This window comes from Rhea americana, unplaced genomic scaffold (genome assembly GCF_003343005.1).
Source record: "Rhea americana isolate MKP2758 unplaced genomic scaffold, rheAme1 scaffold_33, whole genome shotgun sequence".
In the NCBI taxonomy this organism is placed as follows: domain Eukaryota; kingdom Metazoa; phylum Chordata; class Aves; order Rheiformes; family Rheidae; genus Rhea; species Rhea americana.
Genome location: NW_028186457.1, coordinates 2,428,656 through 2,452,243, shown reverse-complemented (window position 1 = coordinate 2,452,243; position 23,588 = coordinate 2,428,656). Strand labels below are relative to the sequence as shown.

Here is a 23,588-nt window from a genome sequence, read left to right as displayed (position 1 = left end):
AAGAGCAGGTTGATTCGTTGCATTCTACAAAGCTCYTACTTTGCTGACAAGACAACAGGAGCAGCACAATTAGAGTTAATTAGGCCAGTGCGAAATCTACTCCCAGCGGGGAACTATTGACAAGATAACAAGATGAGATAATGAGCATAAACCATATAGGGAACAGTACCACCCGTACCCATTCCCTGTTTTAGGGTAAAGTATCTAAGGGCCCAACACCAAAGTCAACCTGTTATATTTCTCATCATTCACTGGGCCAAGATTGTCAGCTAATGCAAAACTTTGTTGTTTTGAACCATGCTRGTTCACACCAGCTGGCTCTTTATTTTTACAGAATATACCACAGTGCATTTCCTGATGTTCTATTAAAGTTCTCTCATGCATTTAAACTAAATACAGTTGTCAGAATAAATGAGCAAAGCTATGTTCATGGAGAGAACACTGTCTTTTTATTTTTATTGTGTTTGTTCATTTCCATGCTAACGCACTAATTTCAGTCATTCACAAGGGGGTATACCAATCATTAGTGCAAATTGGTGAGGTTCTGCTATATTTCCCTCAGGTCCCATCTCCCGTAACTTTAATTTCAGCTTTCTACGAACAMGTAGCAGGTAAATTGATTTGTACTTAGTCCCTTAGGCTTATTAATATTGTGCTACATCTAAAGCCTATTAAAGYCTCTCGTGTCAAGGGATGCCATTGAGGTCCTAAAAATTGATGAAGAACCCATCACAGCTATGTTATTATTGTAAACCTCAAGTTYTTTATACAAGTAATTTTATTTCTGCTAGCAGTAACTTCACTTTCCAGAATCAGGCACCATAAAATCTGTGGGAGAGCATTACAGGCATATTTTATAAGATAGAGTAATAATTTCTATTAACTCTACTAATGGTTAACAAGGGCCCAAGTCCCCATTTTCATGCCAATATTTCATCCCCACTTAGTTTACTGATGCTGATAAATCTAAAGCTTTGGAGATAGCCACTCCTGCCCCACATCTTGAGTAGAAGAAAAATATTCTGCACATTCCCCTCATTGTCACTGCAGAACAGTAGCATTTCCAGGGAGCAATTCCTATGACTACATGTAGTCACTCAATTCTGGAAGAAGAGGAATTACACTCTCCAGTCTACTGAATATTGAGGTAGCCCAAGGCAACTAAGTCTGATGGAGCCTTCTGTATGGTAAAAGCCTACAGTTAGTCAAATGAATTTCTACCTATTGCACCTTCACAGCAGCCTCACACTTCACATATGGGATTTTCCCAGGAATGTCCTCTTTCCCAGTGTTGGCTCTTCTGGTGCTTCCTTTGTGTATTTCTTTAATGTTTGGTTTACTGCCTTAACCCCTAACTCCTGGAGTCATTTGAATATATGGGYGGCTCAATTTCATATACCTGTACAGAATCACAGCTAAGGAGGAAAACTTATAAGCACGTTGTATCCAAAAGGTGTAAAAAAAATCACACAAGTTGAATAATTAAATTCAAAATACTTCCTTTATTTTCAGAGTTCCTAAATGAACTATTTGATCTGAGAGAAAAGAGATTCAGCTCTTAATTTCTGAAATGTGGACTTGGCAGTGATAGCTGTCTTTTCTTTAATTCCACATTCCACTGTAGACACACAATTTTTGCTGCACAACCTTCCCCAGAGCTTGACTTTACATTCCTTCAGTAGGAGTGCTTCCGTTCACAGTTTGGTCATATGCACACTTGGGTTACCTGCAAAAATTTTTATCCAGTTGACACATTGCTAATTATGAGCTTAGGCCATCAGACAGACAAGATCTACCCAGAATCCCTTCCTCCTCCCAGGTGTCACTTCCACATTCATTACAATTCAGCTTTCTTAATTAGAGCACAGTATGCTATAGCAGGTTGGAAACACAGAGCAGTGCTGTAGGCTCCTGCTACTTGTTGAAAATCTCCTAAGAAATATTCAGTGCCTTCTCCTCCTCCTGAAATTGAGTGTACTCAGTGGGACAGGATCASGTAACCTGCAGACTCCTCTGGGTAAACATTACCAGCAAAAAAACATGTGAGGTTTTATTTTATGTCCTCTTATTTCTCCTCATTTTGGAATGAACTTGTAGCTTCAATTAGGTCAATCAAATCCAGACATTAATTGAAAGTAAGYTTGCAAGAATTTGTCCTGCATTTCTGCAGTATTTGTACCTAGTCTTGGTTCTAGCAGCATCAACTCATCAGTCTGTTTCTTCAGGAATCTGTTCTGACCCTGAAATTCACAACATGTGAATATCTTATGCACATGGACTTTTACCTGTTGAATAGTTCAAGTTGTGCTTCCTGTCTGTAAAACACAGTGTGATACTCCTGACAAGGCATTAAACTGGTTCCTTTCCTCTAGGTGTGATTGCTGCAGTGGTATTTGTCCTCATTTGCCTGTTGGTTGTGATGCTYCGATACATGTACAGGCATAAGGGCACCTACCACACCAACGAGGCAAAAGGAACTGAGTTTGCCGAAAGCGCAGACGCCGCTTTGAAAAATGACCCTGCTCTCCAGGAAGCAGTGGATGACAGCAAAAAGGAATATTTTATCTGAGAGGCAAGGATTTCCATGGAGATTTCCCCAAGGGAGTCAGTCAGAAATACTACATCAACACAAGTGCTGAGAAGGATAATATGAGGACAGAGGCAAGCATCCTAATTGAAAAATACCTCTTTTCTTTTTTTGACATTGGGTTGTTTCTTTTCCTCCACCCATGAAGAACTGAATGCCAGATACTTGCCTGCTGATTTTATTAGCAACACAGCTGGTCTCAGTTGAAATCGATATCAGATAAGAAACAAAATCTCAGTATGAGTGATACACCAAAACCAGATAATGATAGCAAATGTCAAGCCTTGACATTTGGTGAAAATAGCAGATGCCAATGGAAAACATCCTCTTAGAGTTAATGATGCAGCCTATGCTGATATTATACAGAACTACCTGAAATTGAATTTCAAATGGTCACAGAACAAACAGTAAACTAGATAAAGCTGAGATAGCTGGAACAAAAACAGCTTTGTAGTCCAGGTATCTCTCCCTTCCCCTTAAATGTGCAATTTTATGGGCACAGGGGAGTTTGTTTTGTTTTTTGAGGGATTTAGATTGAGATTTTCTTCTTGAATTTTTAGAAGTCTATATATATAAAAGTCAAAGACACTTCAAAGAAAAAAAACTATTGAAAAATATGGAAAATCTAAGAATGAAGGATTTATTTCTAACTTGCTCTGCATGGCAACTTGTGAAGACAAAACGTTGGAATTTATCACATAGATTATAATAGTAGACTTTCAAATTTGATTTCAATTAGTTGTTAGTTTTCCTACAAGCATGCATGAATAGATAGATATTAAAAGGTAAAGCATCTTGTTTTGAGCAGGCCTTTTGAAACGATGGAGCTCAGCTAGACTTTTTTCAAGTAAGATATTTTTGCCTGAGTATTTATTTATTTATTTTGCATTGGAAAACTCTTTTGAACACCTGCCAATAGGATTTTGGATTTTTACAGCTCTAGCACAGATAGCAATAAATCTTTTACAAATTAAATGACAAAATGGCACTATAAGGATTCATCTGAATCCCAATGGATTAAATTGATATCTCCCTCTGTATGGCCTTTATATATCCTTTGCATTGTACTAGATATGAGAATTACACTGACTACCAGTGCTTTAATTTCAATAAATAAACAAATTAGTCATGGTGGGTCACAGGAAAAGATTTTGTTCCTTGCCTAAGAATCAACAGAGATGAGTTTCTTTACCCCAGTAAGCTGTCTTCCTAATTTAAGCCCACAGTTAGCTCCAGAAATAGGATAATTGTTCGCTGCACCTGTTCTTCCCCAGCTGCAATGGTGCCCTGGACTACTGAAAACAGAAGAGGAGAATACGTGATAACAAATAGGATGCTGATGAGCTCTGCTCAACCTATATGTTTTTTCCTGTGTTTTGATCTATGTGTGTGTGTGTRTATAYAYAYAYAYAYAYAYATATATATATATATATAGTCACCTATAACTGTGCTTTCAAGACATTGTTGCTGATCATATATACTCACTTCTTGGCACCAAAAACTTGGGAAGCTCCTGGACTCCAGCATATCCAATGCAATGCTGGCCACATAAATGCTACAGGGAAGACAGATCTGAACCAGAGAAGACACTGAGGACTCAAGTTGGTGAAGAAATGGGACATTTTTGTGTGTTCAATCACAGTCTCAGTCTTTTCTCAGTACCTGCAGGAGGTGGACTCTGAACTATTCTTTGAATCCTAATAGCTTAAATCTTGGCTAATTCTATAAGTTTGCATTTTAATCAAATAATAACAAAATCATGCGAAATTTACTTGCTTAACATATTTTTCATAATATACTGTTGCACAAGCACATTGTATTTTGTGGCTAGTTCAGTATAAAATGCACATAACCCAACACTATTAGAGCTCATATATTTTGATATTATGCACTTGATTATTTCCTTCTAAATTACATTACTATTTTAATGTTTTACTACTTTTGAAAAAGGAATCTGGCTTTATTTTTCTGGAACAAATTTTGGAAGAAATTTACTAATCTTAGCTATAAGACTAAGTCTGTAAAACGGAAGATTTATCCCTGACCTTCCAATCGAATAAAAAAGTAGTATTTCCCTGATGAGAGGAGAGGGTAAATGGGATGACTTGATCTCTGTCACATCTCTTAGATAAGGCACAGAAACACCCAAAAACTTTGCCTGAATGCTAGCAGGACCTACAGAGGTTACTAGTCCTTCAGCACCTTCTGTCCCTTTACATATATCCAGACCCACATGATCTAGGTTTGGCTATTGAAGAATATTTGCTTAATYGAATTTTATTTGATACCATCCAGGTGACAGGCTGGAACAATTTTCCTTCTAAGTTCTCCTAAGGTGACCTAGGGCAAYGTGCGAGGAACATTGGCAATAAATTCCTTCCTATCTCCCCAGTCATGAAATTCTCTGTTTTTTACAGCATGAGCCTGTTGATTAGAATTAGAGAACTGTGAACTGTGAACAGAAGCAGAAGAACCTGCATCTTTCTCTTTTTCTTTTCCTTTTTTTTTTTTTTTTTTTGGTGGATTGTTTTTTTTAATTATAGTGTGGACAGAGCCAAACAAGTCATGTTCACTAATGGCATCTGAACTATAGAGTCCAGATTTTCTGGTGATATAAAACAAATTCAGTGGAGTTTATCCAATTCTTACCAGTTCAGTCAGCCCCAGACTTTGTGTTATTGCCTTCCCAAAATCTGAAMTGAATGCAACTCCTGGGCTCGACCATTTTCCTACTTAGTAGCTTAATTAAATCTCTTTATCCAGGCAAACAAACTGTCTGAGCATACAGCAACAGCTTCGCAATTAGTCATGAGCCACTTTGAATGTTTGCAGAGCAGTGACTCTGGCAAAAAACGATAGTTTCAGTTAGTTTGTTTTTCCTAGTGTCCYATTTGGTTCCAGGACTTTGTGAGTTTAGGAATGACTAAGGCACACTGAACAGAGAGAAGAGCTGGTTTGTGAGGATTTTTTTGTTTATTTGTCTTTTTCAGGACAAATTTTGCTTTGTAATGGAGAGAATTCATGACATCTGATGACTGGCAGAGCTCTGATGGCCTGGTCCTGCTATTTTTTACTCATACAATAACTCTAGTATCTTGAGTCATTCAATTTAGCTGTAAAAGTGTGCATTATAAACTTCCTACAACTTTTAGGGCTAATTAGCAAACCCTCCTTCTGTAAGCCCCATGCTGTGCTAGAACAAACACTGTGTATATGTCTCAGRTGGCTGCCATAGGTTTTAATCCACAATGAATAATTGCTTTTTATCAATTTCCTTAACAAACAAGAGAATTAAGGAAATTGGTTCTTCCTCCTCACCAGGCTTTTAGCCTCGGTGCCTCCAGTGCTGTCTCCCCAATTCTTCTGCAGCTCTCAGGTGACCCATCTGCTCAACAGCACCTGCCCCAATACGTAGGCAGGCTCCCCAACTGCCTTTGCGTGGCATCCCCCTGGCAGTTCCTTCAACGGCCCCCACGCCTGCTGCACACACTTTCCCTATTACCACACTCCCTGTCACCACCGTGATGTCTTCAGCTGCTCCCACACTTCTCCTTTGCCGCCTTACTTTTTTCATGGAMACATGCTGCAGTTGGATTGATACATACACCGACTGTACAATCAATCATATCTCTGTAGTGAAACGCATCCAGGATAAAAAGATAAATTTGACTAGTTTTTTTTTGAATCAGTGTAGGCACTAACTTTGTCCCTCTCCACCACACAAGATCTAAGAAGAGGTTCAGACCTCCAGTTCTGTGCCAGATTTGATCAAAACTAACCAGTGAGTTGAACAAAGACTGATTTTATAAAGTCATCATATAGGCTATATTTTCACAGAAAACAGCTAAAAATAGTACTGCAAGCTCTCTAGTTAGTTAACTTTAGTGTTATAAACCCCTAGTGTTCGGTAAACAAGGGAGCAGAATGACGGTCTCTCAAACAAATCAGTTTTGTCCTGATGCCCTAGTGCTCTTGAATACCACTTTGCAGAGAAAGCCACGTGCTTTCTTGCACCACTTTGCATCAAATTTACCAATATTTGCTGAGCTTGGAAGGGAGAGGATTAATATGGTATTTTAGGAACACAGAACGTTTTAAAAAATACTTGTGGAAATGATGAGAGTTAAACGTAACATTTCTGATGATACTGGTAAGCTTTAAGAGTGGTGCCTTGGAGCTTTCAGATTCTCTCACTCAAAAAAATTTGTTGTTTACAAAGGGAAATTAATCTGCTTTTAAACTGTCTCTTCTAAACAACATTAAATAAGTCTTGAAAACAGATTACAAATACTTAAATATTCTTCTGCTGTGCCTTAGCCTCAGGAACGGTATTTCTGCTAATTTTTGGAGGAGTCCTGTATGTTCCTCCTCTGCACATAAAAACTGGTGCCAGCTTCTGTGGCAGCAGGACAGCTCAGCAGAGTAATCCTGTCCAAAAGCAGTCAGTTCCTACAGTGTATCTGACTACCCATTTTTGGACCTGGTACTCATTTATTTCTAAGGCTGGGCCACTATCATTCCAGATATTCCTGGGGGCCAATCTGCCACTGCACATTAATGTAGTCCTGGGAAGGATTTAAACAGTTACTAGTCAAAGTAACTATATATATATATAYGTTTTCTTTCTAGAAAAAACAGGACCAAATCACTTTCAGGGACTATTAAAAATAATACCATAGGATCTCTTAGAACCATCAATGTTGATTTTTCTTTTAAATCAAATCTAGGGTCTGTGGGAACAGCAGGAAGGGAGAAAAATAACACTCTTCCTTCCCTTTCAGCAGGGAATGCAGAAAAGGTGCTGAAACATTTATAGAAGGATAAGTAGGAAAAAAATGCTAGCTAGGGACTGCCAAGCCTGCAAGGATTCCTCACAGAATAGTGGAAAGGCTGAGACAAGATGTAAATCAGTAAAAAGATAAAGAAGGAGGGAAGGTAATTAAAGGCCAATAGAGATGGAGAGCAGTTTTTTGCAGCAAGCAAAACAGATATTGCTGCTTGGAGAAATCAAAGGGTATTTGCTGAAGGTAACTGMAGACATCATATTTCTTTGAATTATATGAGGTGTTTGAATTCCTTGCATGTGCCAGTCCAATCAGAAAATGCTAAATACATGCCAAAAGAGTACCCATGTTAAATGAATTAAGAGCTGTTTATAGTGTTTTCTAAAAATCTCAGTTCTGCACATAAAAAAGCTTTGTGTGCTTACAAAATGCACAAGCATCACAGCAATAGTTTAAATAATAAAAATAATCCTGAACAAGCAGTGAACAGACATCTGAGGTCTAGGAATTCAGGTAGTGGATAAAGGAAGCTAAAGGTATCAGAGAAAAAGGGTCAATAGTGAGTGAAAATTCTAATTATACTAGAAAGAAATGAAATCTTTGTAGTAGTAGAGGTCCTTCGCTAGTTCAGGATGATAATACTGTCAGTGACTGGAAATAAGAAATCTTCATTCTGTGCAACTGTTCCCTGTGCAGCTGGGATAAACCCCCGCTAAATTCAGTGGGACATGAATTTCAGTGACTGCATTTATCCTTCCTGCAAAGATTATATTCCCGCCTATTTCAGAAAGAAGCATACTAATCAATGCAGAAGTCTTTACAAGAGATAATCTTTCAGCATAGTCTCATGTTTTCACACCTTTTTCTTTTGTTTCAAACTGTGTATATTACGGGAAGTATCTGATGAGATACTGTATTAAAGTCTGTTTGAATGGCTTGAATGGCAGCACTGCTCTGACAAAAGGAGAGAGCACAGAGCATTCAAAGCTTACTGATGTTGCATGTTAAAGCTCACTACGGTGTTTTTATTTACTAAAGCTATTAATATACCGCTGGAATAAATCTACTATATTTTGAATTGGTAAAAAAGCTAAAATATGAAGAAGCAAATAACTTTATAATTAAAGTTGTCATTTGCAGCATTTAAAAGACTGTTCGCGTATTTTTGTTCTCTTTTAAAATACTTTGAACTTTTAGAATTGCCAATTATGTTGTTTTCTTAAGAGTGTAGATCAAAAAGGAATTAGTAGGCTGGAATTTTTATTAATAGAGCCTGAAAACCCCAAAAGATATGCTGCTGGTATTTCTGTTTAAAAGAGAAGAGAAGCTTTTGATAGATCTAAGAAGGAGTCAAACTTCAAATAAGAAATCAAAGAATAATTCTCTCTAAAAGAACATTATGCTGTGGATGCCAATGTGGACCTGCACACTGGCCTATTATATGAGGCATGGTATTCTGAAAATGTCTAGGCAGGCTCATAAAACATCGAATGGATATTTGCTGATGGATGGTCTGCCTTACACCCAACTGCTACCAAGTACGAATACTTCTGGTTTTTCTTTATGCTTTCCATACAGTTTCTATTTTATCATGATATATGCCTAATTTAAGAATAAATCTTTTCAAAGATTACTGCAATTGGTGAGGAAAAAAACAAAAGGGGATTTTTAGGTGATATATGATTGCACCAAAATGATACTTTAAAAATGGTGACATCACATTCCCTGGAGGTAGTGGACTACCTGTTTTAATATCCACATGTGGAGAAGTTGCAGTAAGAGCAGCTTTTGCCACGGAGCTTTTAAGTGCCACAGGGCTTTGATGTGTAGGACTGTTGTGAAACCAGCAATGGCCATATGGCTCATTAGCAATGTTCTTGCTGAGATGACAAGCTGTAGGCTAAGACGGCTGAAGAATACCCACCAGCTCCTCCACTATTAGCTAGCACATTATGGAAATTCAGCCTTGACTACATAACACATCTAACAATGGGACTCAGTGTTATTGGAGGTGCTTCAGCAGCCAAAATGTGGGTTGAGTGGTACTGATATCAATGGCAATACATGGTGTGTAATTACATGGAGTTTGGTCATTGGCTTGCTGTTTGTTTGCCAAGAATTAATTTCTGCTTGTGGCAGAAACAAAGAACCGAGGGAAAAAAAAAAAAGAAAGAAAGAAATACATGAAAAGAATAGTGTTCAGTAATATGTGTCACTACATAGCTATATAATTCAACTCTCAAGAAGTATATAAGACACCGAATTATATTGCACCCATCAGGATTTCCACCAGCGCATGGCTAATTCAGAAACAACAACTTACACATATATGTGATTCGCTTCACACCTTTTCTGTGATCTCTACTGGATCTCTACTCTGCTTGAATAAAAGCCTCAGTGCAGAATGTTCTGATGTCACCAGCTAAGAAAGAGGTCCAAACCTTGCAAGGGTGAATCTGCCTCCCAACAAAGCTTTCAACTAACATTTAATTCCAGTTTAAAAAAAAAAAGAAAGGAGTAACAACCAAATCTTCTGCAGTCAGTCTTCCCAGGGCTGCACACACAGAGAGGTTTTCTAGTTCCTGATGTTTGGCTAACAGCCAGGAAGTCTTGAGTAGTCTCTCATTCTCCAATATCTTGGAAAGAAACTATCTAATCTCCCAGGAGGAACGCTAGCAGATTCACTTGAAAGCCCTTCTCAATTTGACGTATGGATATGCTGATAAAATGCAACTCAACACCATATTCTCAGTTACTGGAAACAATCATCTTTATCTGTTTTAACATCTAATAGAATGATCAATAGCATTTTAATAAAGCTTGCTGTAAGTCATATTTAACTCAAGTAAGATTTTGTATTGTATTTCTATTAAATTACAGTTTCTGCCATTCTTTAGTGTCCATTTCTGCTTTCCTTTCCATTCATGAATTTTTGTTTCATGAAAGCATGTGTGACTATCAGGGCTATCCATACCTTTTCCAATATCCCTGTAACACTATGCATAAACACAGCCTTGTGCTCAGAAATTCTTCTACTGAACTGACAAGTCTCCCTTCCCTTCTGTTCAGCAGCCGCACAACGTACCTACCAATAGAGAAGTGGAGAATCAGAGATATTGTTACATCTCTCCGTTATCTGGGAAAGGGACAAAGACCATTGTTCCATGAAGGGAGCCCAGAACTCTCACAGTCTTTGTTCCTTCATGACATGAGTGATGCTTCTGACACGAAGATGTAAGAAAGCAATTTCCCAAGTGAAAAATGAAAGGCGCCGCATAGAATCAGGAACAAGCTGATTCCCCTGAACAGCAAGGTGCTGGGCACATGCCAAAAGTTAAGCCATAACAATTAGTCATACAGACTCCCACCCCAATAATTATTTTTCATAGTCTTCCCATTCAGTTCCTCTCCTCCCTCCTCCTCCCAGAAAACATCTGGCAGCTGCCTTTAAATTTAACCAGACCTTTCATCTCTTAGCTCCATTGACTGCAATGAAAAATGAATTACAGGCCCAAGTAGGAGAGCAAACACTTCAGTGCCAGATTACTTTAAATTTTTTATCTGACTGTTCAGGTCAGCTTACTAATCGTCTCACTCCAAGGTATAAGTTACACAGGTTTTAAAAGCCTGTTCCAATTTGTTCATTTTGTCCCAGCCCTCCCAGTCCAGTTCTTGTCCTTTCCTAATGTCAGATCAGGAAGTTTCTTCCTGTATTCTGACTGACCATTGCATAGATCCAGTCTTCACAAGGAGGGAGTGTTCTCCAAAAAAAACYTGTAACTTGAAAAAACAGTTTGGTCAAACCCCTCAAATCATGAGTTTTCAGTAAGGAAGAGCATAGTATAGTCCTAAAATGAAGGTCACGTTCCCACAGAATCCCCTACCCAAAGCAAAGGAACACTGAAGATTTAAAAGAAAACATTACCAGAATGTTGTTTTAACATGGGCCAAACAATACATTTTCTAAAAACCAGTTTCATGACCAGAGTTGAATTGTTTCTGATAGAATTTCACCCTTTAATGCTTCTCACATTTCTCTCCTCCCTGCAATCAAGAGTAAATAAATAATAAGTCTAAGGGAAAAAAAGAAACATCATTTTTAACCAAACAAATGATGAAGAGATCATTCTTCATTAAGACTATTTTGTTTCCAGCAGTTTTGTGCTATGTAGTAAAATTTTTTGACATTGAACAGAAACTGAAGTAGTATTTTTGTTTGATCTTTCCTCTGCAGTAACATTTGTGGAACATGTTTGTGTCATTTCATCTAATATTCATTCTTCCTGTGCAATACCTTCCAGGTTCTTGCTCTTGCTCTCTACATGCAATGGATTGATGCGGAGTTGGGAAAATATATATAATCATTAATTTCCCTCCTTGCCTAGCTCTGAGTCTTCCTCAGGACTTCACACCTTCCAAGGGATCTGTTTCATTTTATTAGTATTATTAGGGAAAATTAAACCTCTGTGAAAATGCCATATAGTTTCTTTAAATTATACATTTTACATATATCTCAGTCGTCGCTATCCAGAGTATTTGCAAGAACATTTTATTTCATAAAAAAATGGGCACATTTTTCAACATAGCATTCTTCATCCTGTTGCTGGGAATGCAAGTTAAAGATTGAATTTCTTCAGTCCATTCTAAACTCTCAGATAATATTCTTCCAGAAAGCCTGAGAGAGTTATAGCATCATCTATCAGAGCTTTGCTGCAGGAGGATGCATTTGGGTAATGACACATTCTATTGCTACTACTAGGTTTCTGTGATGTTGTTAAGACCTTCATATCATTTTTAATGACATAATCAAAGCTGAGTTCAGATTTCCTTTTGGAATTCCTTGAAATTTCTGAAGTCTGTTCTGAAGAGAATGAGAAAATTCTTCAGATTCTGCAAGTAAACCAAAATCTGCTGCATCTCAAGTAAAGCTGAACCATTCGTAACAACAGCATTTAGTGTTCTATTGACCATCACCAAGGTGAAGACGTCTTTTGCAGTTATGCATGCTGGTACCTTAAAATCTATTGGTCATCATGAGAACTGAGAGTTTGACTCTCTAAAAGCAGAAGCTTCTCCAGGTTTAGCTAAGCAAGTAATTTCTTCCAGAAAGACTGATGTCCCTCTTACATCCTTAGATGGGCAAGAACACTTAAAACACAAAGTGTATTGATAAAAGAATACAGTGAGATAGCAAGTAAAAAATACAAGTAGCTTCCTGCAAGTTTCTATCCACCAGAGCACAACATATATTCAGCAAGTACTCATTTTCAATAGCCTATATTAAAACACAAATTTTAGTTCCATTTGTTCCAATGAGAAATTAGCATAAATATTTTGTCCCACTGCAGCTAGAAAATCATTTTTGAGAAGGCTCCACTCAGCTGCACAATATCATATAGACAATATAGGGGCACCAAAGGCTTCTATGAGTTAACAAGTGTGAAAACAATTACTTACCCAGCAGAGTAGTAAACTTTGCCCTTTGCAGTTTATTTGCTTTTAAAGCCCTTCAGAATGAAAGTGATGCATTTCCTGATAAATATACGGAAAAGGAAGATTATTTGAAATCTCATTAAGAGATCCATCTGTACCAAGTCAACAATAAAATAATTAGGCCTTAGGTTAATTTTCTACTGTCTTCTGGAGTACCAGGAAGCCAGAACTCCTAATAAAAATATTTCCTATATGGAAAAAAAGTTAGTTGAAAGTAGGTGACATGCACTGTCAGTACTGCAAAGCTAAGGAGAAAAGAAACCTTGCCAAAGTGAACAACCTTCTAAAAATATCGCTTGTTAAATGCTTAGGGCCATAAAACCTACTGACTACTGACTTTTAAGCAAAGGGGGATTGTAAGGAGTCCCCATGTCCTTCCAATTAAGGATAGTGGAATGAAAGTAATCTATAAAGAAATCTAGGACAAAAACAAGTAGCCAACCCAAGAAATCTATGAAGTGAGTAATCCCAGGCGACTTGGCCAAGTTGGCCTTCCTAGACAAAGAAAGTGACAGGGTTTATGAGGAGCTACAAACACAGAAACAAGAGCCTCCAGTCGTTCCACGAGCAAGGCCTCTGACTGTGCCCAGATTTACACTGAAATTTCATTAAAGTGTACTATTTTTTTTTCTCCTACATCAGTATAACTTAGTTAGTGAAATTCCTCATAGGGTAAAATAAAATAATCTTTCCAAAGAGGTATATCCTCTGTTTTAGAARGGTGTATGTAGCTGTTTGGGTGCATAGCATTTACATGCCTTTTAAATTGTCATATCATGGTTGCTGTGGCTGGACCAATTTACTAAACTAGTTTAATCAGAACAGCACAATTTCCTACATACAGGCAAGATCTGGATGCAAAAAAAAGCAGAAGTAAAAAGAACTCCATATCTTGGAAGAAGGACAGTCTTTCTGCTTTTGTGTTTCTGGCTATGTTTTCTAGGTTGCTACTGATGCTCAGGAAAACTGCAATACCTTTCACATATTTATTAACATATTTACTAACAACGTGCCCTAACTGCATGTCACCTGACTGAATGATCTTGCAAACTGTATAATTTCGGTATTTCTTCTAGCTCACATGACAAGATACCAATACAAATCCCATTTCTTAATCTCTTTTGCTAAATCTGTACGACTGTTACACTTCTCCCCACTGTACCTATCAACCCAAGCAGGAACAAGATCAGGGAATGATTTGTGTCCCCAGATGTGTATGTCCTAATTTTGTATGGATCATTTGACAGAGATGCAAGCAAATGCCTTGCTTTACTTCACAGAAGAGGAAAAGCATCTCAAGTCACTCTGGTCACCTCCGACTTACGTGACTGTAAGTCACTCCTGTCACTGTGGCTCTGTTTCAGAACAGCTGCTTCATTCCATGGTGATTACGAGCAGCTCTGTTAGCACAGGTCTCTCTGATCTGCATGCAACCTCAATAATCTCTGCATCAACATCTGCCGCTGGCTTGTGAGGGCCATCAGCTACAAACAAAATACTTTCCAGAGGATCTTATAACCTCCGAYTGCACCAGTGAAAACGGACTTTTCAATAACTTTAACAGCATCTGAAAGAGGCTACAGATGCTGAGCAGAATCTATAACTTGGAACAGCAGCTGGATCAGATGCTGTAAGACCAGAGCAATCTGTGGGGTAGAAAGGCTGTGCTGGTGGGCTAATGCACAGACATGCAGACCCAGGAAGGCAGATGATCTTTTCCACAGTACCCTGGGAACTTTGGAAAGTAAGCCCGTAAATCCTAGCATCTGCACTATGAAAATACAGCTATATATTTCTGATTCAAGAACAGCTTAGCCACAAAGACAGGCTTAATTAACCCAGCACCTATTTGTGTTTGTTAAAACTTAATTACAATATAGTCTGAGAGGAATCTATTCTGAGAGCTGAGTCAGATGGGAGTAGGAATTGCTGTAGTCACTCACTATGAAGACCAAGCTGTGGAGCTCAGAAATGTTTTATTACCATACAGCAAAGAAAACCTCTCCTTGAATTTCTCTGTRCTTGCACATGGACAGGCAAAGTCCAGGTGGGGTTTGCCTGCAAAAGACTGTGGTTTCTTGTTGTTTGGATCCAGGATTTTAGCTCAGCCCACAGGCAGGTGATATAAGTTAGTACAGATCCCTTGACTTCAGTGCAGCTACTTTGACTTWAAAAGAATGGGGTAATGTAAATGAGTCAAGGATCTGATCCATGAACTGGTTGCAAATTCAGTTCCARATAAGAAACAGTTCCAAAAAAGCTGGATCCAAGACTTATGGCTGGGTATGATTTTAGTTATGTTTCCAACAATAATTCATGTTGCAGTAGGTAAATTGGAGGATTAAACTGACCTCAAACACAGCAAACAAATAGCATCTTTGAAAGCAAAGGGAGCTGATCCTTTCTAAATTATATTGGCAGAATCTTAATTTTGCAGAACTGATGGTTTTTGTTTTATCTCCTCAGCACAGTTAATCTGACAATGTGCTACTGTAATTATGAGCGAAGGCAAACTTGCAGGCATTCTAGGGAGAGTATTCTTTTAGCAGAAAAAAAATGAAGAAATCTGCTATTGTGCATTAATGACTTCATTAAACATATTTCTCCGGATTTTGTGAGGGGGACTGAAATGATGGGCAAGAATTATCTTCTTCAAACATCTGGGAGCAGAGCACAGCTGGCTCCGTATTGGAGCTTGGCAAGCAGAGAGCTATGAGACATACTCGAGTACATAAGAGAGGCTCTTACAAAGCTGAATCATTTGGGCAATTAACACTCAAAGCAATTTTCACACAAGCCCTTGATATATGAAATCTGAGTTTTACATAAGTGACAGGAAGGCTTCTGTACGCAGACAGCTCCAGCACTGCTGTGGCACTTCAAGGTTTATGAAGGGGAAAATGCTTTCCAAGATAGGAGGTACCTTAAACAATTTTTTCTGCTTATTTGAARTGGAAGGCTTACTGACAATGTTTTACTACTAACAGCCTGTCCAAATTTACTTAATTCACAGAAGTATTCAGATCAAGAACAAAAATTTAGAAGTTCTACATCACAAACATATAATGTCTTAAAGGACTAAAGAAATAACATTTAATTGATTCTTGTCTCTTGCACAACAGAGGCCCTAAGACCTAAGAAAGGGTTTGAGCTGGGAAGTCTCTCTTAAAAAGGTKCACTGTGCAATTTTCCTCACATTTTCTGCAGAAAGCAACAGCTTAAAGCAATGGCAGGAAACCTGAACAACAGAGAAGAAAAACACAGATTTCAGAAGACTGCATTCTATTAATCCAAAGTCCTGAAAAGTAATTGATGTAAAAAAACAAACACCATTAAAGAACGTCAAAATTAAACTTACCTCTTTAATGTTAAAAGGCTACATGTAAAGCAGTTCACTGGCTCAGAATTCCCCCAAATCTAGAAGCTAGATCCTGCTGGATCTGTAATATTTAGAATCTGTAATCCTGCTCATATGGCAGCCAGAAATTGTGATAGGCAGGTAAAGAGGTAAAATGTGAAGTTAGTCACAGACAAGAAGATTAGAAATAGAAAACAGAATTTGTTCTACCATCATCCATAACCAAAGTACTTTGCAGAGTAAAGGTATGACTCTTAAATCTAAAATATAAGCTGAGTCTGAACAACTTTCTTCTCCCACAGACTTCTCTCAGTTTGTGAATTGGTGAGAAAAGGTTTGATGTTCACAAAATTAATTTTCCTTCTTTTTGAATGTTTAGGTTATTTTCCCCATTTTTTACTTATTTACAAGACTGAATAATATAGAAGTCAGAAGAAGAATACTCCAAATTAGACTGCTCCATTGCTTCTGCAGGAAAGTGATTTCAGATACTCTTTGGAAAGGAATATTGTGATTTAATAGCAACACAAGGAAGGTTATTTAGAAGACAAAGATACASAGAGCATATACTGCCTACAGTTCTGCTCTTATGCTATCAGCTGGTTTTGATAAAGCTACTCAATTTCCACAGAGATAACTGAGAACAGAATCAGCCTCAAGACCCCTGGATTTATTAGGGTTTTTAAAGTCAGAATTGAACCCTATCTTCAAAAGCAGCCTTCCTATCAGTAAGTGCTTCATAGCAAGAAATAGAGTTACACAGTGAGATACTTTAGACCTAGCAAAAAAATTGAACAGAGATGCCTTCAAGAGGCAGACCTATGTATCTGAGGCATGCCAGAAAGCCTATCTTTACTACCTAATAAGGTCAATAACGTAGACTTTATTTATGCATTGCTACTAAACCACACAATAGCACTTCAGCACTAAGTGCCACAAACTCATTTCAGCCTAAACCTATATTCTACCAAAGCTATTTTGGAATTCAATAACCAGGAACTTTTTATCAGAGATTCTAAACTCCCAACATATCTTGCTTTTTAACACTGACTCAATCTCYGCACACCTGGGTTTCGTTACCAAGAATATTGGTATTATCCAGGAAGCACAAATCTTGCCAATCACCTGGGGTTTGAAATAAACAGAGTAACTGGATGTAGTTAACTGTCTRTAGTAGCTTCCACTAAGAAGCTAATCTTCCTGCCTGGTGGCCTCTTAGGTTGCAAATACTCTCCTATTTAGTAAATAGCTACAGCTGGGGAGAAGCTTTTATAAGGAAGTTTTTCAGTCAACCCCCTTTTACCTAGAGGGGTGTAAAATAGGGTGTGTTTTTTGCTTGGTGTTTCAGAATGTATTTGTAGTCATAGATGGAGTGAATTTTGAAAGGGGGGGAATTGGCATTTGTTATTRTAGTAAGAAAATGCAACAGTCTTCAGTGAAGGGTGCCTGACAATACAGAAATTCTCTTTTCTGCCAAGAATAGGACAGTATGAACTAGGGAAGAAGGTTTATATTTCTGTATGATGCTGTGTGACTATTCTACCTAAGGCTGATTTTCTAGGGGAGCAGGATCCTTAGTGTGATGTAATTTTCTTTCACTTTCCCCCTTCCCTACCTTCTGCTTGGAATGACTTGTGCTTCTCAGTCAGATGCCAGCCTTGCACCGCTCTCTCGTTCAGACACGAGCTACATCTAACCTGTCAGGAGCTACACCCAGCACAGCTTGTTCTCTCCTCCATGCAGCACCACTCTGCTCTGCTCTCCTGCTGTCCCTCTGCTATCCAAAATCTTGACTGCATAGAGCCCTTATTTCTTTACTAGTAGAGCACTTGCTTCCCACCAGTCAATACTAAGTCTAGTTTCCTGCGCAGTGAGCTTTACTTTGAGCTTATTTTGTCTCTAGTTGATTCAGGCCAACAACTCTTCCTCCTTCCTCATACTGGCATCCCAGTAAACTGTGCAGATGCAATTAGAGGTTGGCTTTGGTATCCCAAGGCATAGTGTAGCTCTCTCTCTAAGGTAAATATAGCATAAAAACTTTACTGGATCAGCAAAAGGCCCGTGTAGCCTTTTACCTTGCCTCCAGTTCTTACCAACTGCAGATACATAAGGGAAGAATACAWGATCAATACAAATTTACAATGCAATTTTCCTGGATTATTCTCCAGACATATGGTATAGGGATTTCCTATATCAGAAGAAGGTCTTTGCAGTCCTCGGAATGTAATGGATTTTTCTTTCATTAATTTRTAGGCTAATGTTTTGAGTTCATATAAACCTTTTTGTGTATAAGACATCCTGAAGCAAGGAGATGCACAGCTCAACAGCACATGTGATAAACCAATACTTCCCTTTCTTTGCTCTGAATCTGCCCCTGATGTTTTCTTAGGATAGTCTGTTAGTCTTTGTATTAGAACAGATGACGACCATCCTTGGTAGTCCCCTTGCTTCTTGGAAGCCCAGTCCACTTCCTGAGTAGCTACTTGAGGCAGCAAAAGTAACATGACCTGTCTTATAGRGGGAAAACTGCTGCAGCACTTTCAAATAAAGTGAGAGTAAATTAGCTGGAAAATGGCATCCTTTAGATATTTTCCTTTGTGCTCTCAAACTTCTGTAAACTTTTAAAGCCTTTGGCTTTTAATTTTTGAAAAATCTATTCTATTGATAATGAACAGTTGTTTCAAAATTCATTGGACTGAATGAGGACTAATTTACAAGGCAATATCCTTCACAGMCTTGAGCCCAAAGTTTGTCTTATCTTAGAACGACTGGCTTATGGAACCCAGATAAACTGGTGGAAGGAATCTTTGCTAGCATAAAGCAGCTGCAAACTGGGAGACAGGATAAATTCTAGTCATGGAGGTGACATATTTCACACTAGCTGACAGCATGGAAAATTATCAGGATGTTTCACCTACACCTCACTCCTGTTTGTTTTTGCAATCATAAAGATATTCTTTACCAAGGTTAAATAAGACTTCATTTGTCTTTTCTTGAAACATGAAACATCTCTGCGTTAGAACCAGGGAATTACAAGCCTAAACTTTAGAGTACCTAGCTTGTCTCGCTATGGGTTATCCCTAGTGAGCTGGAGGTAGATACAGAATTGTTCCTCATCAGAGAGGGTGGCATGGTGAACAGAAGTCAGTAAGGSCAGTCACGGGTTTTGCTTTGAAAGTTTGATCTACCCAAACAAAATGTGTCTTAGCTAAGAGAAATGGAGTATTTCTGATATAAAGATAGTAAGTGAGGAACTGCACCCTGGTAACCAGTGAATCATATTTAGAGTTCACAACAAAAGAACAATTCAACATACTTCACCRGGGAGATATGATGACTGAACARACCCAGTTCTTGGATAAACCAGCAKGCAAACACTGCAGAAAAGGGGAGAGATGATTTTAATTCCCCGTCTGGTATACTGTTCACCTGGAATGCTTCCTGCATACTGGAATGGCATATCAAGTTCTGGTGTTGACATTTTAAAGAGGATGTTGAAAAACTACAGGGTGTGCAGGGAGGAGACACAAACATAGCTCAAGGGATGGAGAAAAATATTTACAGGGAGAGAATTTGATCTTATCTCAAAGAAGACCGAAACAGCCATGATTAGTGCGTTAGTAACCTTCCTGGGGAGAAAATAGCATATACAAAATGATCCTTTAATCTTGCAGAGAAAAGCGTAACAGACAATTTATGGAAATTGAAATTGGGCAAATTCATATTAAACATTTTTTAATGAGTGTGATTAACCATTGAAATATACAGAAACACAACAGATTCTTGTTCTCCACAGCTATATTCGYACTAATACGTAAAAGAATCCAAGGCTCTCACCCACCACGCCAGAATCTTTCCTCTCTACATAAATATGGGCCAAATGGCCCATACGCTTTCATGGCTTCAGGTCAAAACTGCATGTGTTATCTAAGCCGAAACACAATGCAGATTTTGGGGCTCTATCCAAGAGTAATAGTGTGAGACTGAATGGCTGAGAACTTGGACTTTTTCATCTAAGGGTCGCATTTTAGCCAGCAGATCTACAAATCTACGCAGCTTGTTTACAAAATATCTGGAATACCCAGATATTTTGGGTAAATAAGGATTTGCCCAAAGCAAACTTGCTTACAAAAATCTTTTACCTGCATAGAGGGCAAGCACTGCCAGAGGTAGTAAAACCACCGTTACAACTCTGCCTCACGCGTGACTAAAGCCAGTAGATTCTGCTCCTGCAAATAATGGTGCAGGAGGCCTGTCAGCTGCTCCAGCACTGTTTAACCTGCAGGCATTGTTGCTTGTGTTGCTGTATACAAAAATGTGTTACAATGTTATCGCTCACTCCAGCAGATATAGTGCTGCTAATTATCCCATCATGTAGTCAGTTTGCAGTGATATAAATAGCCCAGTTAGTGTCATTTTACATTATCCAGCAGAGAACCTCCCAAGCCTGGATAGGGCACAGAAATTGCTTAGAAAGGAAAGCAGATCGCTTTAAAGACAGATGCTGTGAATTTCCCATACATGCATTTCAGATGCTGCTGTTTGCTTGAATCAAATCAGTAAAGAAGGGAAATTGGAACTGATTAATTGTGGGAAGAAAGAGATGTATTAGTAAAAAATCATATTGCTGAGACTCACCAAAAGCAGAGATGTAGAGGTTGATGTCAACAAACCTMGTCGATATACTTCACACTTCCCCCTTCCAAATGAACTCCATCACTTGCATCCCTTTTTGCTCCCTGCAAAGGGCCATATCCCCGTGTTGCCAACACAACAGCTTCCTCTACTGCCATGCCGTAAGGGCTTTACTGATCACATYTGAGGTCCATCCTCCTGCTGGGAAATGCTGCTAAACTGGAGCCAGACCGCCTATTCAAGCAAGTGGTTCAACACAATGGCAAATTAAATGTGGGAGATGATGCCTGATAAAAAGGATTCCCAAATTTCAAACCAAGATTTTCAGGCCGTAAATAAGCAAAATCAGGAGGGTGTTGTGACAYGCAGGCTGTGTTGGACCATTTTTATATGTGCATATGCCTGGAATAGCTAGAGATTCTGGYCCAAAATCCTCAAATTCCAGATGGTAAATGTATCTAAAATAGGGAAAAATAATATGCATGGAAGAATATTATTATTATAAGCCTCTATAAGGAAAGTTTAGTAAAAGCTGAGAAGTGCAGACCATTCTAACTGTTGGAGAGGGAGTTGACAGAACAGGCTATTAAGATCAAGCASAGCAAAAGAAAATTTAGGCTCTGTTAATGAAAATTTGCTGGCACTGTGAAACTGTACTAAGCAGTAGAATGCCCAAAAGGAAGCAAAGCGACTTCATTTCACCTCTGAAGAATAAAGAGAATAGTCCTGCTTAATTCTGAAAAGGAGGTGACACAGGGGTCTGAAACAACTTTCTTACTCCCCAAATTCTGTGATCGTTACTGGCATTGTAGTCCTTTCATCTGTGCTACGTGATACACTCGCACTTGCCTTCTGTATTGCTTGTGCTGTCTCTCTGGCSTACAGACAAGATATATATACTAGGAGTAACACAGTTCTTTATCATGCCCTATTTGATTCCAGGAGCAGCATTTGGCTTCCTTGGGGCTGAAGACTGGAAGTTCTTCTACCAGCAGGTTGCCACATATATGCATATGCATATGCAAATRCATATAAGCATAGACAGCTCTGGTTATCAAAATGAGGTCTGGGATCTGCTGAGGATGCTTAGTTCTGAGAGCCTGACTTGTTATGCAGGAAGCTTATTTTACTTTCATTCACCTAAAGAATAAATGTTTTCCCAGAGATTTTTTTTCCATTTTTTGCCATTCAGGCTGCAATAGGGACAGTACTTGGTTGGCAGTAGGAGGAAAGACGGTCCACCTCAGAGTGCACCAGAAGAGGGTTTCTCTTCTCAGATGTGGTCCACATTTTGGAAAATTGAGACTCCCATCCAATTTTGAGGGATTTAGACAGACAGAATGAAATAAGGGGATCTCAGCAAGGATGTGGGGAATGTCACCTCTACTGTCACTAACTAACCAAGGCGAATCTGAATGAACCCCTCAAGCAAAGGACAGCACCTCCATGAAAGTATCCTCTTCCCTGCAGATTGCGTTTATTCACACAGCATGGTCGTTTAAAATGTGGAAAGCCAGARGAACATGATCTGGGACACTAAAGAAATGATTTTGTACAAGCAAAGATTTGCACAGCCTCTGTGGATAGATGAAAAACGTGATTTCTACAGCCTTGAACTTGAAGTACTTCTCCCCAAAATATGCACTGAACTCATACACATTTTGGGTCATAAATTCTCAAAGGTGAGGAAGTGATTTGTAAGCTCCAAAGCAAGTTTAGGATGTTATTTTCTGAGAAAACACCTCTAAAATGAATGTTGTAAATCTCATCCATTCCTTGAGACAACAAGTCACTTGTATGTCTCAAGGCAGATCCAAAGTTTTAAAAAGATTGCATACAGTTGCCAAGGGAATTATTTATGCATATCTCAGGTTCTGTTTGCTATGCAAATTGGACAGGGACATACCTAAAATAAGTTACATGTCTGTCTCTCTATTTACAAATTGAAGTATGTAAGCTAATAAACAGCAGAAGACTGGGCTCCCATGGCAAAGTACATAGATTTACAGTTGGAATGGCACTTATCTATTTTATAAATCAGAAGACCTCTCTATCACTGCCCCATAACTCAGTTATCCAGTGAAATTACCTCCGATCATGCATACCTCTGGCAAAAACTCTTTTTCTTYTGATAGTCTTTCTAACATCACCTTTAGTAAATATGCCACTACTCTATAGGACAGTTCCAGAGACCATTGAAGTCAATGGAAAAACCTCTCATTAGTTTTCACAGGCTTTGCAGTAGGAAAAAACCAAATAGACATATTGTATACGTTGGTCTTTAGAGACTTTTCTTCGTACCAAATTACTCAAGGTACATTTGTATAGAATTTGGAAGTGGTTTGATGAAAATTAACATGTCCCACAAAGTCTAGGGAGCTGGAGTTGGAGCCCAAGAACTGAGAACATAGTCAATAATGTGTGGTTTTATTGACATTTTGACATTTTTGCAAAGATTAATTCATAGCACCTTTTATGGGACTCAGCTTAAGTARTCATGATAGAATAGACACGGTAACACTTTTTATGTACATTCCCTCCCCTTTTGCATTTCATCGGTAACAACACTGCTCTGACACTTATCTCCTTAAGCTTTTTGTTTTCAAAAGAGTTGAAAATTCTATTAAACAAGCATTTTTTCCTTTAAAAGAAAAATATTCTGCTTTCTTTGGAAATAAAACTTTTAGCAGGAATTTGTCCATCTAGATGACTCCCTTATATGAAAAACATT

General features: G+C 38.4%; 1 protein-coding gene and 1 long non-coding RNA gene across 10 annotated transcripts in view; one reads left to right on the top strand and one right to left on the bottom strand.

The window, feature by feature from the left end:
- GYPC (glycophorin C (Gerbich blood group)) overlaps positions 1 to 23,588 on the top strand; it is a 142,701-nt gene that overhangs the window by 30,157 nt on the left and 88,956 nt on the right. Inside the window, exon 3 of one of the 9 annotated variants that reach the window (XM_085310984.1) lies at positions 2,373 to 10,260. The exons of 7 other annotated variants lie outside the window; for them this stretch is intronic. In XM_085310984.1, coding sequence (XP_085167110.1) covers positions 2,373 to 2,569 — 197 coding nt within the window. In that variant the 3' untranslated portion in view covers positions 2,570 to 10,260. Of the gene's footprint in view, positions 1 to 2,372; positions 10,261 to 23,588 lie in introns of those variants that run through there. One more of the 9 variants, XM_085310985.1, reaches the window with a different exon arrangement.
- On the bottom strand, positions 1,506 to 21,064 carry LOC146592491 (uncharacterized). Its single transcript, XR_014896583.1, has 3 exons — positions 20,861 to 21,064; positions 12,829 to 12,903; positions 1,506 to 1,726 (listed from the first exon to the last, which is right to left on the bottom strand). It is a non-coding gene; the product is annotated as an uncharacterized LOC146592491 (long non-coding RNA).